General features: G+C 28.6%; 2 protein-coding genes across 2 annotated transcripts; one reads left to right on the top strand and one right to left on the bottom strand.

Moving 5' to 3' along the window:
- Positions 1 to 6,591: 6,591 nt before the first annotated feature.
- Positions 6,592 to 7,210, top strand: LOC108322391 (auxin-responsive protein SAUR71). Its single transcript, XM_017554465.2, has one exon. It carries the CDS (start codon positions 6,703 to 6,705, stop codon positions 7,075 to 7,077), a length of 375 nt encoding a protein of 124 aa, XP_017409954.1. The 5' UTR covers positions 6,592 to 6,702; the 3' UTR covers positions 7,078 to 7,210.
- Positions 7,211 to 11,333: 4,123 nt separating this feature from the next.
- Positions 11,334 to 13,563, bottom strand: LOC108322404 (membrane magnesium transporter). Its single transcript, XM_017554478.2, has 4 exons — positions 13,382 to 13,563; positions 13,231 to 13,283; positions 13,052 to 13,152; positions 11,334 to 11,635 (listed from the first exon to the last, which is right to left on the bottom strand). The coding sequence occupies exons 1-4, from the start codon at positions 13,452 to 13,454 to the stop codon at positions 11,542 to 11,544; spliced, it is 321 nt and encodes a 106-aa protein (XP_017409967.1). The 5' UTR covers positions 13,455 to 13,563; the 3' UTR covers positions 11,334 to 11,541.
- Positions 13,564 to 16,745: the final 3,182 nt, after the last annotated feature.

Raw genomic sequence — 16,745 nt, 5'->3', positions numbered from 1 at the left:
AGAGAGAAACCTAGTTTGTCTTATTGCATCTGAACTTCAATCATGCAGACTCTGCTATAACCCATGTGAATGCGAAGTTGATCATGCAAGCTTTTAAGTTTTTCTGCGTGCCAGTGCAGATTCCAGTCTCTATCCCCAGGGTATGGAGCAGGGAAGAACATGGGAACAGTTACAGGTGATTTGGACCTAAACTACTCCACCTTCCAATTAAAGAATGGGACAACCGACATCCTATTTTTCCATTAGATAGGTACCCTCTCCAACAAGACACACAGTGCATGATTGTGTGTTTTACATTTACAAACTAGACCATATCATAGTTTTAATCAATCATAATTAACAATGTTAACAAAACACAATCATAGTTTCTAATAGCTTCATCTTATAATGGGTGTGTGATTGATACCTACTTTACAGCTGATAAGGACATCGTAGTTCAATTCATAATGGCTTATATCTATGTGTTAAAGAATTGATTAAAAATGTTACAAGTTATAAATGATAAATGTTTACCTTCATTTAATACATATTACGAAAATAAAATAATTATAAAAAATATATATATTTTAAAAAATTAAAATTAAAATAATATCAAATAAATGTAAAAAAAAAAATCATGTGTCAATTATCGTTTAAAAAAAAACCGTTAGTATCATACAATCATTTAAGGAGCAATAGTACCATATATATGAAGTTTTAGGTCTATTTACTATACCATGTACCTGCTCTGTGTTATGGATGGTAGAAACTACAGCATATCATTGACTTTCCCTTAAAACTATAAATTACTGTTAATATGTAATAAATGGTTTCAATACGTCGTATAATCTCTTAGCATCTACTAGGTCTTGGATTGAAAGGTCCGATAACTAGATGATTTTGTGAAAAATATATTCATGTGTAATTTTCATTAGTCAAATTGTGATAAAATATACGTCCTATAATATTGTTTAGTATTTATTACAAATTTTTTTGTTATCATTTTTCTTTGTATAATAAACGTTCCGCGGTGAATTTAATTGAGCTAATTCTTAACCTATATTTTAATACCTATATATAATTCTAAAAGGTTGAATTAAAACATAAACTAGTAGTAAAGAAGTCTGTGTAGAAAAACAAATATTGAAATAATCTGTTTGAAAATTTTATGTTGTTATCTGTTAGAAAATTTAGAACATCGTGAAAACTAGTCGGATATAACTATAATAATGAAAAGAAAATTATTCTATGAAATAAAACATTAATGAATATTGAGACTATACTTTTGAGTATATTTGTGTTAAAAGTCTCGTATCGACTAGAGATAAGACCAATTCATAATATATAAGTGGGTACAAATCTCACCTTACAAATTGTTTTTATGGAGTTGAGATAGGCTTAAAGTTTATTTCTTAACATGGATAAGGTCAATTTATAGTATATAAGTGGGTGCAAACCTCACCTTACGGAGATGATATTTAATACGCATAAATAGCTTGAGTTGTCGAATATTTATTGATTTTAGCATCGGAGTACCTTCAGCATGTAATCTCCGCTAACAACTTATACGATAATAAATTGTTGACCTCAACGCTACATTTGAAACTCCGCCAAAAAAAAGTTATCCAAAATTTATAAATAGGCATTATTTTTTTACTTTTCACAATTCAATTTAATGAGTTCCAATTTCTGAAAATCTTAATGTCCAGTAAACTTACTCTCCTTTAAAAGCCATATACACATGCATGCACGTTAAGATGTTATTAGATTAATTAATTTTATCCATTTTTAATTTATAAAATAAACTATGTCTCTTATTTTTATATTTTTATATCTCAGATGCTTTAAAACTTTAAGGATTGAGTTTGAGATGTAAAACAGGAACAGAAGGATGCGACTGATTGTGTTTGGATCTTGAGATAGTGAATAAAAAATGATGACTAAAGTTTTGAGAGGAAGACATCCAACCACTATATTGAAAACCACCAAAGAGATAAGATATAAATAAATAAATAATGAAGAATGAGTTTTTGTTGTTTTTTCAAATATATGTTTATTAGAATATTAAAGAAAGTTAACGGAAGAAACGAAAAAAGAACTAGAAATTTGGACATGTGTTACACATGTATCTGAATTGAGGATGAAATATTTTTTATATATTTATATATATTTCTAAAGAAGTATTTCACAGTATCTATTATTTTTACAATAAAACACTTCATTTTCTCAACCAATCAGTTTCTCATTAAAAAAGTTCAAAACACCTTGATAATAAAAGGAATAAATGAAGATGAAAACGCTTGTTCTATTATATTATTGTAGACAATAATATGTTAATTAGATATGAGTTTATTAATTAGCAGTTTTCATCTTTTATTAATTAGAAACCCAGATCAGAAACATATTTTTGCTTTTAAAGTTTTCAAAACTCAAAATTAAAAACCATTTCAAAATTATGTTTTTGTAAACTTGTGCATTTGATTTTTTTTATCAACATTGATTTACTTTTTTGGAATTGGTTATCAAAATATTTTTCCAAAAGAAGTTTGTAATATGATTAAATAAAGCTTAAGCAATAAAATAGGTTATTTGTCCATCGCTATTGGGCTCTGAGATCCACAGACCAACCACGAGCCTTTTTTTTTGTCGTTTAAAATCTCTCACCCCCTTTTTGTTCAATGTTTTCATCTTTGTTTTACGTTTTTATTTTTATTTAATATTGACATTAATGAAAACAAATAAAAATGATGATAGATATGAATATAAATGAGAATATTAATAAAAAATTTAACATTTGTAAATAATAATTTGAAAATTAAATCATCCTTAATTATATTATTTTTCTCCACCAAAAACTTCTACATTCATTCTATCTCTTATTTTTTTTAGCGGAACAATATTTCATCTTATTTCTCATTTATTTATCTTTATTTTTCTTTAATAAAAAATTATTTTCATGTTTTTTCTATTTCTCTATTTATTAGACAGAAGAATAGGAAAAAAAAACTTAAGAGTATTGAGACAGGGATGCTAATTTAATTAAAAGTATAGTAGTATTAAAAAATTTAGATTGATTGGAGGCACATGTCCCCATATGGTTGAATATGTGGTTCAACTATGTATATATAATAATAACATTAAAAATAAATTTGTGTATATGTAGAAAGAAATGTCTCATTACTTGCAATACCATGCATGGTCAAAGAAACATACGCACCAAAGTTGTTGAAACCCAAACCCAGGATCTTCTTCATCCAAAAGAGTTTTCAGTCAAAGAGAATAAACACATGCATAAAAAAGAGTCCAAAATATTTAGCTTTCTTACATAACAAAATAATTATAAATTCAATTTTTACATACAATTTTCGTTTGGATTGTGCTCAAAACATAAATTGTTCTTAAATGTTTTTTTTTTAATTTCCTTTTTACTATCATAACTTAATTTTTTTTTGCTTATTTTAGCGTGAAATAAAGCTCATACCACAGTCTAGTACACTAGTTATTTAAGTCGCAGTTTTAAAAAAAGTCACATTCACTTTCAATAACACTTTTTGAATTCTTTTCATGTCTCAATCTTGGTTATCTATAATAATATCTAAGCATTTTTGGAAAAACGCTACTATTTTTGGGAAGGTAAATGCTACCTAATTACCATGAAAATCATGACGAAAAAGTACACGAATTATTTTTTTATTTTAAATATTCAAGCTATTTAATTTGTTAATTAGCTATTATGAAAAGCCTCCATTTTGATTTCAATCAAATTCATGGGAAATAAGGGACTGTTCCAATTCATTCTACTCAATTCCTTTATGATTCGTCAAGATTAAGTGTGAAATAGAAAAAGGGAAAGAAATGAAAAAGAAAGATAGAAATAGATTAGAAAATTATTGTTATCTAGATTAATAGAAACAAGAAAAGATATGATAAATTTCTATTAACTTAAAAGCAGAGACGGATGTATAGGCAGACGTAGTCGTTCTCTTTTTAAAAAAAAATATAAATTATATATTTATATATTTTATATTATATATTAAAATAAAATAAAAGTTAAAATTTGGTTGAGAAGTTAAATACAAATTTTTATCAAAAAAAGTCATTGTGTTAGTGTGATTTAAAAGTTGCATCTTTTCGTCTTCTGTTCAACTTTCATATTTTGACAGATTTTCTTAGATAAACAAATTCCATTATTGTCTTATTAATAATTCTTTCCTTAATCTTCAATTCATGAATATTTGGCTTATTCTTTCAATTTATTTTTATCACTGAAATATAAAGTGAGGATATATTTATCATTATGAAAACATCATCTACAATTGATGTATATTTTAAAAGAAAAGTTATTGAAAGATCTTTTTCAACTATAAAAATTGTAAAAAATAGACTTAAAGATTGAAGATTAATTTTTAACTTATTGTTTGATTACCTACATTGAGAATGATTGCTAAAAAGTTTGATACAAATTCTATCATTGATGAATTTTATGAGACATAAACAACTTAAATAAGATATAACCTATTTTTATTAAACTTTATTTCCTTTCAACCTCCCTTTCTTGAATTTCTAGACCTGTCCTTTAAAAAAAAGTGAGTAAAAAGAAAAAATAATTTATGTGAATATTTTTATACTAATTAAAAAAATTAATAATTTTAAATATTAATTAATGAACAATAAATTATTTACTATTTGTAATAAATATTTTAAAATTTATTTAACTTTTTCACATTTAAATTATACTAATTATTATGTTAATCTATTGAACAATAATTTCTTAACATTTAAACCATCATCATAGTTCCGTTAATTTCGTTTACACTCAGTTAATACTTAATGTAATTGAATACACATATTTAATTGGTAATTTCTACATAGGTTATTAAAGCTAAAATTAAGGATAATATACAATTGAAACTTTTTACCTTAATTCTTGTTTTATAAATGTAAAACTATTAGTTGTTTCTTTAAAATGCATATCAACCTCACTTTTGTTTTTCTTTTAATAAAATTTAGTAATTGCTACATATATGTTTATTGAAGCTAAAATTAAGGTTAATATGCAGTTGAAATTTTGTATCCTACTTTTTGTTTCATAAATTTAAAATTCTTAGTTTTTTCTTCAATATATTGCATATTAACATCAACTTTTTCTTACTTTAATAAACATAACTAACAATTAAACTCATACTTAATTATATTAACTATTAATAAAGTTGAAATAAAACTAAAAGCATTGATATTGTTATTTTCTAATTGTATTAAAAACAAAATACATCAATATTTGTGTATTCAAATAACTATTCATCTCTTAAAAAAATGAATTTTTATAATCTTAAAAAAGTAAAAAATCAAAAAGGAAAATAGTTTATAGCAATTCGTTATTGAGACCATCAATATACCTTGCTCTAATCTTTTTTGACTATTCCATCATGTAGTACAAATTCCACTCTATTTCCACTCAACGTGTTTTTTTTCAACCCATAACAAATAAATGAAGAAAAAATCCTTTACAAATATTATGACATGCTAAGTAAATATTATAAGGATTGAGTTTGAATTGAATAGTCTCGTTCTAAATGATTGGTACAATTAAGAATGATCGGTACAATTAAGAAAATGGACACACTTAAGACACCACTACCAATTATTTTAAGTATATATATATATATATATATATATATATATATATATATATATATATATATATATATACATATATATATATATACATATATATATATATATATATATTTCTTAAAGTTGACATGTTGACAACACATTATAATGGAAAAAAACTATTTCTATGATACACTTTTACATATACACTGAGTACTGAGTATAAAGATAAAATAGTGAGTACTGAGTACAAAGATAAATAGTTATAAAAATGTAGATTTTTGTATTTTTTTAACGAAGAAAAGAATAAAAAATAAGAAAGCATAACGTGGAAGGTAAAAATCTAAAGATCGAAAGAATCATTAATATTATAAGAAATATATATATGACAGAATTATGGGCGGAGAGAGAGAAAAGGGTGTTATATCGATGTATGAACACAGAGGTTGAAAAATCTCATGGCGCCGACATCTAGAGGTCGTACGAACACCGTCAAGAAAACCTTGATTTGTTGCGTGGCCACGATGTTTCCGTAGCAAACGTAATCCATGACTTTTGCACTTGACATTACTTTTATTCCACCCAACCAACACCAAATTTGCCTTCACACTTTCGTTGAGTACGTAAGTAGTTGCATATTAAAATATATGTATATATATCGTAGTCATAGAGACAGCAGATTAGTCCCAAAAAGGATAAAGTACTTTGGTTCTCAATTATGGTACAGCACAGTCATACAAACAGCACATTAGGCCTAAACAATATTGTCTGCTTAGTTTTGGGGCTAAGAAGAAAGCCCCGCGTATAAAATTAGAGAACAAACCGACGCGTCAAACTTGCATTAAATGGTACGTACCTAGCTGCAGCACGCGGAAAATTAGACATGGCTCCACATGCAACCAGAGAAACTTCCTGTGTCTTTCATATGCTTATATTCCCATTAGATTATGCTTTATAAAATCCACACAGACACACACACATATATATATACAACGGCAACTGGCACTGAAAGATCCAAAAGCGAGTTTGTTTCAACACTAACTGAATCTAGCACACAGTACTATCGTCATTGTCAATAAGCAAGAACATTGAAGAGTAAGACATAGAGTGATGGAGGTTGGAAAGAAGAAGATGCTCAAGTCTTTGATCTCAAAGGTGATGAAGGGTGTTCCGTTCTTGGCACCCAATGGAGCACGTACGAGAAGGGTTTGTTATGTCAGTGACATTGACGAGGAAAGGGAAAATGCGACGAGGGTGCCAGAAGATGTTAAGGAAGGACATTTTGCTGTTATTGCAATTCACGGTGAAGAGACCAAAAGGTTCGTTGTTGAGTTAGATTATTTAACTGATCCTGCTTTCTTGAAGCTGCTGGAGCAAGCCAGTGAAGAGTATGGCTTTCAACAAAAGGGTGCACTTGTAGTTCCTTGCAGCCCTCAAGAACTTCAGAAGATTATAGACAACAAACGACTCAATGTCACTTCCTAATTAACACTCTGTCAATATATCTTGAGCTGTTACACATATCTATTCATACTTTTCCCCTTTTTTCAAGCATCTGGCAAAGCTTATTAGACATCTAATGGCTTTACCTATTGCCTATACTCCTTTTTTTTTTCAATGTAGCTTGAACATATGACATTGTCTGTGTGATAACTTTATTCCACAAATTTTACAGAAAGGAAAATATACAATATAGTTGGTCATGTTTTACTTTTGATCAGAAGAGTATATATATATATATATGGACGAATTTGTTGCATATTATGGAAAATGAGTTAACGTGTGCATTATTCATGTTACAGTGATGGACTAGCTGTCTAGTATACATATGGTTCTCATCCTCTTACACGGTCAATCAGAAACATAATATACAGAAAGAAAGTGCAGGTATATATATATATTACTTTTTGACACCTTTTTATACTCTTTTGATACTATTATTATTTGTGTGTATTAATTAGAAATTTGAAATAGGGTGTGTAAATATAGGTATAGGAAAAGAGAAAGAGGAGAGAATATTGAGAGTGAGTTTGCATGATGAATGGTGGTGGCTGTATCACATGCAACGGTTTCCTTTTACGCGTTAAATAAGCAAGCTATGATATTCCGCTTTTTCTCTTATCTGTTGCCCGTACGTACCCTTTCCGCTACAGTGTCATGGATTTTGTTTCGTACGAATTGAAAGTTTAAAATTTAAAAGAAAAATATTTTTTTAATCACTTTTGATAATGTATACCTAGTAGTTCGTGGGTTGTTTCAAATATTTTTCTGAAAACAAATTTAAATCGATTAATAAAATAATTGTTAAACGTATCAGGATTCCTAAAAAATTATTATTATGAAATTATTATTATGAGACGTGAGTTAGTATTTAAAATAAAAAATAAAAGAGATTATAATAAACTAAAATGAGTTTTTTGTAAATTAAGTTGAAATAAAATGTTGATGATTACTTTAAATAAATTAAGTAATAATTTGAATGAGTGAAACTATAAATAATAATTTAAATGAGTGAAATTATTTTAAATTGAGATATGGTTGTTTAATATTAATATAAATTAAAATATGAATAATTTGTTATTCTTGTAATTCAAGATATACTGATGTGACATTTTTCTTTCTATTTTCTTCATACAAAGATTAAAAAAAAAACTCAATCCTTCAATTCTTTAAATCTTTAAAATCAAATAAGTTGATCCAAACAAACTTAACATTTGCTTTTCTCCTTTACACTAAATCACCCCTAAAAAAACATAAATAATAAAAAATTACAATGAAATTTTTGGTATAAGAAAAAGAAGGAAAAAAAGATAATACTGTAGAAGTGGTCCGTACGATGTCCCGCGTGAAGAGAAAAGGACTAAACAAATGAAAATTTTGCATTAAATGAAGTGTTTCAGTGCCAACAGGCAAAAACTCCTCCACACCGTCTCTCAACAAATTCATGTTTCTTTTTCTCTTCATCTCAATCTCATCTTTATAAATAAAATATCCACATTAATCATTTTCTTTTCATCACAATTCCCACATTAAAATCATGAAAATATCCAACCTATGTGTCAAGCTAACTAGATCTCTTTTCCCATCTCATCAAGACCAAAATAAATCTTCTTCGTTAACACCCTAAATCCGTCATTATGATATTTAATTATTTTAAATTAAAAGGTTTAATAATTAAACGGGTATATTCGCACCCATTATATTAGTTAACTTAGATAAAATTCTAACTAAGCATTTTATCATATTACTAACGATCTAATCATATAGTTCAATTGATACTAATTAATAATGTTTTGTTGATAAGTTAATTATCATTAAGCTTAATCATTATTTAAGGATAATCATTTCATATATAAGTTATACCTGTTCGGTTTCTTGAATGATTGTCATATTTGTTTTTTACTGTGTGAACCAATCTAATTAATAGTCAATCATATATAAAGTCATAGTAGAAAGAACAATTAGCTGATAACATTTAAGAAATAAATTCCACAAATTAAAATGCAATTAGTGGGTTTGAGATGTTGATTAGAGCTGGCCCAATAACTAAGGAGAGCAAACTATCTCATCACCAGTCCAATTGGATTGCTGCAATGAATTTTATAATTTAAATAAAATTAATTAAATTAGTTCAATTTGATTTAATTAATTGTTTGATTGACTTCAAAGGAAATCGTATTATTTATAAGAAGTTTTATGTTTTGAATTTATTTATTTATAATCAAAAGCAGCCTAATAATCTGGTGAATTACAGCTCATGAAGCATCACATGGAGTTGCTTTGCTTTTGTTGACCATACGCCATGCTGTCAAATATTCAATTGTCCCATTTTTATTTATATTATATATCTAATTTCCATTTGCGTGTGAAAAGCCTATAGCTCAAGTGCTTCCAGCATTAGATTATAGTGTTCTAAAATGAGACTAGAAAAAAACCAACTCTTTAAAAAGAAACTTTCAACAACGCTTAAACTTATACACCAACAACAAGACATATAATAACAACACGTTTTTTAATAACGGAAACTCTTTTCATTTTATTTCAACAAATCATTTACAGAGAAGGGAAGGATATATAATAATACCATTGCAACGAAAAGTATCGCCGTGGAAAAAGCTTTCTCAACCTTTTTATCTACGCACTTAAGTGAAAATTATATAATTGATAAACTTTTATTATATTTTTCTTAATATGTTTACATTATTTTTTTTATCACTAAAGAATAAGTGTATATATTGTAGAAAGTTTAGTTCAATAAGTTTGCAATCAGCTCTTTTGTGCAGTTTGCTTATTTGACTTTTACCTTTGTACTTTGTACTAACCTTTTTTTAGGTTTTTTTTTAGTGATTTATGCTTGTGAAGCGAAAGCTTTTTTGTGTAGATAAATTGTTGTTTGAATAAAAAATTAAAAAGGTAAAAAAAAAGGAAGTAAAACCAAAAAAGTTAAGCATAAAAAAACAGGAAAGTTATTCCCTATCACAATCAAAATAATCTCAAGAGGATAAGACTGAGCAAGTAATTCAGGAAAATTGAAAGGTCTTGGTTTTGTTTATAACAAGAAAGGTGATATAATTGTAAGTCTTTAAAAGATATAGAATAACTCTTCACAATTCCTTGTACTAATATTTGGCAATTCCTACGTTATATTTATATTTAACAATGCTTTTGATTAAGGTATTCCTATAAATAGGTTGTCAGCTAATTGTAAATGTTAAAGGAAGTTGCCAAATATCATTTACTTTCTAACAATTATTGTCTTCACATGAAAGTTTTAGTAAATAAGTTATCTATGCTCCATTTCTAGTTAGATTTAACCTCTATAAAAATATAAAGAAAATAAACAATAAAATTCATTCATTTAATTTTATCCATGGTTAATGATTCATTCGTTATTTCTCAAATTTTAATGAACCTCTTATCAATAAAGATTCATCCAACCAAATTTTAACTATTAAATATATCTTTTTGAAAAGTTTAAAAAATATATTTTTAATTTTTTCCTACAGAATTTATTTTTGAAAACATTTTTAAAAGTGCAGTTAAAAGTATCATGTATATTTTTTATGGAAGATTGTATATTCAATCATGAAAAAAGTTATTAAAACGCGAATTAAATTGGATTTTCATTTATATCTTTAATGGATCAAAATAATTTAATAGATATTTTGATCTGATCCATTACAATCAAAATAAAATTGAACTGATCCATTTATTTGATCCTCATAATTTGAACACCGTTTTCAATTATGAGAGATGTAGTTCTGCACTAGATCGAGGAGCCGTTGAAAGAGAACCTTTTTCCTTCAGAAACTAAGCTTCTTCTGTTTTAGTCTTTGGTTGTTTGGAAGGAAAAAATCAGTAACTAAACTGTCATTTGCATGGATTTTGTAGTTTTATGCAAATGGCAGTGAGTGGAAATGTGGTACTTGTATTTGCCTAACTAGGGCTGAAATATGTGAATCGCATATGCAAAGATATAACTTCATCTTGAATTCAAGACTTCTACGTTAATATCCATCAATTCCCAAATCAAAATTCACATCCTTGCAACACCAGCTTTGAATTGAACACCCCATTTTATTATCCTATTGAGCAAAATTATTTGTAATCACCACACACTGGAGGACTCATTCTTCTAAATGAATGAGATAACTTGCTATCATTTCGACAGTCAAAGCATATAACTCCCCTAGAATGTTTACTTGACGCCTAATGTAGCAAATAATTTTTTGTGGACATGGTTGAAAGTGCAAGCTAACTCTTCATATGTATGATTCAAATAATAACATCCTGTCTAAATTACTATGTCAAGTGGTCAGTAAAGAAAGTACAAGATACAGAAGAAAACTGCTAGACTCATGCATCAAACAACGGATATTCAAACGCGCATCCCAAATTTTTAATTTTCTAGAGTAAAGTTTTTCCTCCTCGTGTGAAGGATAGCAGTCCTCATTGTCTCAGCTTCACATCCAGTTCCACAGGAAAGACCTTGCCTCGGTGATTGAAGATCATGAAGTCTAGGTTGGCAGGTAAAGAAACAATCCTGCATCCAAGGAGAGAAAATCAGGTTATGGGGATCCACATAATTCCATAATATGTAATATTTGCCACTAGTGCCAGTGTATAGGACTACTACATGAAGGCATATCCCTCAACCAAGCGAACAACACAACCAAAGAAATTACAATGGTTTTCAAGAAAAACTTTTCAGATAAGTGCCCTTACATAAATAGCTAAATACCCAAGTGACAATATGATCAGGAATTTTGACGTTAGACCCTTCAAATTTATAAAGGTAAATGAAATAAGTGGGTCCCTATAGAGCCCAAACAGTATGTTTATTCAGGATTCCATTAAATAAACTTCTATTCTATTTGAACACATCTGAATTTTTTAGATAAAAAGAACTAAAAACTACGTCAATGTTAAGTATAATCTACGTGCATAAAATTCCCCTTTTTCTTTCTCATTTTTTATTAATGATGTTTATAGTGAGTACATTAGTCAAATCAAACCCAGCCACCCATAATCTACCAACACAGTATGAATGCAGAACTTGACAGGAGTAACTTAAGTGGCCCCTAATAATGAACTCCGGTAACAGAACTGGATTAGAGTATGGAAAATAAAACAGTGTACATTGACAAAAAAAATCCCTATTTCTTGATATGTATCAATGAAATACAAGATCAGAAGCAAAATTGAAGACACAACGATAGTGCAGATGAAATGACCCTTGAGCCAGGCACTCGAGATCTGGGTTCTCCTCTAGCTTGATATTTCAATCAATGAAGACATATCAACAATTATTGGGTTCATACATCCAGACCATACCTCCTAGAATCTCCATTCTAAACCATCATGGAAGACATCCACTTCGTAAAGCATGATAGAAAACAAAAGATTTGATTGGTATATAATATAACAGGAAAATCACAAGAGATTTGCATTGATTAATCATAATCCTAGCAAATTAAGCCTCTAACGTGAGATCAAAACACGCGAAAATAACAAAATAAAATGACAGAAGCCAAAAACAGCCCCAAATGTGAGAAACTTAACTTAGTACAATATATCCTCTGATAAACGTTTCCAGAGGAAAAGAAAAATACAATAAATTACTTCATAAGGTAAAATTAACTAAAACATAATCTAAAAATCAACTTTTAAAAAAACTAGTATGAAAGAACTTCTAGAAATTAGCTTACTGACGAGCTAATTATAGCTCGTGCATAATCTTATTTCATATTTTTCTCTTTATTTCCTTATCACAGGGTACCTAACATAAAGTTCAATCTTCCAAAACTAATAATTAAAAATTCAATTCTCTTAGAAGACCATTCACCACATCTAATCCAAACAAAAAATAAGAAATAAGAGATGATATTTCACAATCAGTTTCATCAGTTCATATTCATCTGGTTACAGCTACATACATCCTAACATTAATTTTAGTTACCTGTTCTCCTCGGAGTGAGGGAGTATGGATTTAAAATTCCCGGGCACAGTGAGCGCAGCCCAGAAACAAAGCAGCAGCCCAACAAACAGCTCAATCACCACCTGCATTATTCCCAAAAAAAGTAAAATTAGATACAGTACATGAAATTAAACCCTAGATTGCAGCGTTAATCAAATTACGTTAAATGGAGGCCCTGAAAACTCCTCCTCTGTAATCTTCAACAGACCCCTGTCTGGAACAAAAAAACAGATCCAATTTCAGATCCACGAGCCCTAACGCTCAAATACATAATAAAAAGAAAAACAATCGTAAGAATGAGTTGTAGAATACAGTGGATAGTTGAATAAGCGGCGTGAAATAGAACCAGAACACCGAAGACACCGACGGTTAAAGCTAGACCCATTTATACGATCTTCTTCGTCTCCCTCTGAAACACCTTCAAAGGGTTTTCAATCGCCGGTCACAAACGCCAATCTCAGTTCTACCCAATCCTCGGTCACAATTAGTTTATATTTTCAATTCATTTAACTACTAAAACATATTTTTTATAATAATATACATGATATTTCATTTTTATTATGTTTTAGATAGATACATTTTATAATGTTTATAAAATAATTAAAAAAGATTACCATAATTATGAGAAGAGAAAAATATGAAATAAGAAAAATATTTCTTTAATATACATTCCATTTGTATTTGACTTTTTCTTTTCTTTTTTTCATGCATATTTTCATTTATTTTTAACATGAGTGTACTTTCTTTTATTTATTTTTATTCAAAGAATATATGTTTCACCTAGTAATGATAATATTTGGAAAAATGATTTTGGACTTTCGTTTCTTTACATTTATGCACGGAATTCAAAAACTCGATGAAGAAGAATAGAATGTGTATGAATCTTAAATTTTCAGCTATTTTTTATTTTTTTTTAATTTTAGCCGTATATCTAGAAAAACAACTGAAATTAGCATTAAAAAATGTCTGGAAAAATAAGTTAATTTTATAAATCTGAAAATATGTAATTTGTGCTTGTTTTTCAATAATTTTTTGCCTTTCAACTCTGCATTTTTTTTGTTGCATTCAAATAAGATTTAATTATTTAAAATAATTTTTATCAAAATTATAAAAATTTATTTTAATTGTAACTGATTATAGCAACAATTACTTATATATATATATATATATATATATATATATATATATATATATATATATATATATATATATATATATATATATATATATATATATTATCAATTGTTTAAATAATTTAATTTTTGCTATTATATCAAATGCACCATTTGAGACAAACAGAAACTATAGTAATTTACAGCAAACGCATCTAAAACGGAAAATGAACTACAAAATTTAATTTATTTTAAAACAGGGAATGTAATTTAATTTACTATTGGACACTATATATCATGTGCTTAAAAATAAATAAATTGAACTACCCTCTAACCAGATAAGTTATTTGGAAAATAGTTCCTATTTTTCTGTCCATCTGTTATCATTCTGGTTTCTCCATTAACATAAATTAAGGTTTCAAGTAGTTTTTTACCATCCCGACTTCAACTTCGATTCCAACTCTAATAACAATAATCATGTCTACCTTATATTTAAATAGAGAAGTTTATAGTTATTTAAAAATCTAAATATATTAACATTTTAAATGTTTTACCAGGATCAATCAATTCAATTTTACTAATTTTTTATGTAAAATAAATATTAAATAGTTGTTAGTAATTTCAAATCATGAGGATTTTATTAGATTATCTTAGTTTATGATATCTTTTGACAAAAGTTTGTTAAAACAAAATTAATTGATATTTGTGAAGATTTTATTTGATTAACATAAATCGATACTATTTTTGGATTATTTCATCAAAATATTTAAGCTATTTTTAGTTAGAGTTATTTTTATAATGTTGTTGGTTGAAATTTTCTTTAGCAACATCAATTGAAAGAGAAAAATGTAACTTCAAACTTAAACACAAATTATGCGAATTTTAAATGTTGAGTTATAATCCTAGTTTTAAAAAGTCAATTTGGCACGCTAGTTCACACACACACACACACAAGACTCAATTTTTTGTAATTTATTACATTCTTGAAATATATCTTTCCAATTTTAAGATATTATCCATATGAGTATAGATGTCCTGTATAATCTCACAAATCTTATATTTTGGTCCAACATGAACAGTTGCAACACAGCAAGAACAAGAATCACGGACCACTCACAAAAACGGAGCCCAAGAGCAGCCTTCCTACAAATACAACTACCAAAAAAGAACGTCCAAACACGCCTTGTTCTACTGTTTACGAATCTAAGTCGTATTGCAAAATCTAAGACACAATAAAACAACCTCAATCTATGGTACAAAAACAAAACCAAAGGACAGGCAGGTATCTAGTCCGTACATACAATGCTTTTCTCATGGTCGGATATCTTTGGGCTTAAACATAAGTAATAATCGTCCGACAAACGTCACATATCATTTCACTGTTTTTCAGTGGGCTTCTTGGGCTCTTTTATTTCACTCTAGGCCTTTATTTTAGGCCCGAAAGTAAGTTGTATTTTTAAGGCTCACTTTCAAGTTTCCGTGGAAATTTCTTTCTGCACCTCCATTTCTTCCTGCACCCCATAAGCATGATGAAATGGTAGTTTTACAATGCCTCTTCTCTGACACTAGCCTCCGGCAGGGAACTAGTGCGAGGGCCACCGCTTGTAGTGAGGCGAACCTGAAGACTTCAAACCACTACCGTCTCCCAACCTTGACGGAGTTTCTCTTCATCAAAGAGGTCTGCTGCAAGCGCCACACTCCTAGCTAATGCGAGAACCTCACCTTCCACACCGATTACGACTACCTAGTCGGAGCCCTCACTGATGCCTTTATATTTTGAGCAGTGAATTGCAATTGGACCACCGTGACTTCACCGCCTTGTTGTGCTGTCTCTACTTCCACCGGCCAAACAGATTCAAGAGAATCGCGTCCATCTGAGGGCACCTCCATTGGCAGCTGCGCAAACATCGTTGGCGCTCCGGTGGCATAGATGAGGTGAAGAACGAGCGATGGTGTTGAGGAAAGAGCGAAGAAGATGAACATACAAAGGTGAGGTGTACACTGAGTCCAGAAATAATTTTTCGAATTGTAGAATCCGAAAAAGAATTTTTCTTGATATATTTGAAATTTGAAAATTTGTTCTAAATTACACATTTTTAGAATATATTTTTTAAACATATTTCAGAATGTATATTCCAAAATTTGTTTGCTAAATTTGAAAATAATTGTCTAACTGCACAATCTAGAATTAAGTAAAAGAAAAGGTTAGTTTTATATTATAATTTGAATGAAGAATAATTTAGAGTTTATGAATTTTATTGGGAGCACAGAAAGAGAAAAGGGAGGTGCAGGAAGAAATAAGTTAGTGAAAGTTGGCGTTGTTTGAAATAATATTTGTTAGGATATATGAGTTAGAGAATGAAAGGGAAGATGAAAGAATAATAAATAGGTGGGCCAAAAAATGATGAAATAGCAAAGAAAAATGAGAAAGCAGAATCCTTAGGAAAGTGTATTCCGTGGCCGTTATCCGGAAGGGCGTGCAGTTATGATTAAAAGTTAAGGAAAAGATAGAATGAGAGTGGTAGTGGGTGGAATATTTGTTATAGAGTCAAATAAACGGGGTC

The sequence above is a fragment of the Vigna angularis genome, chromosome 2 (genome assembly GCF_016808095.1).
Source record: "Vigna angularis cultivar LongXiaoDou No.4 chromosome 2, ASM1680809v1, whole genome shotgun sequence".
Taxonomy (NCBI): domain Eukaryota; kingdom Viridiplantae; phylum Streptophyta; class Magnoliopsida; order Fabales; family Fabaceae; genus Vigna; species Vigna angularis.
Note: the sequence above shows the minus strand (reverse complement) of the source record. Positions and strands in the feature narration are given on the sequence as shown.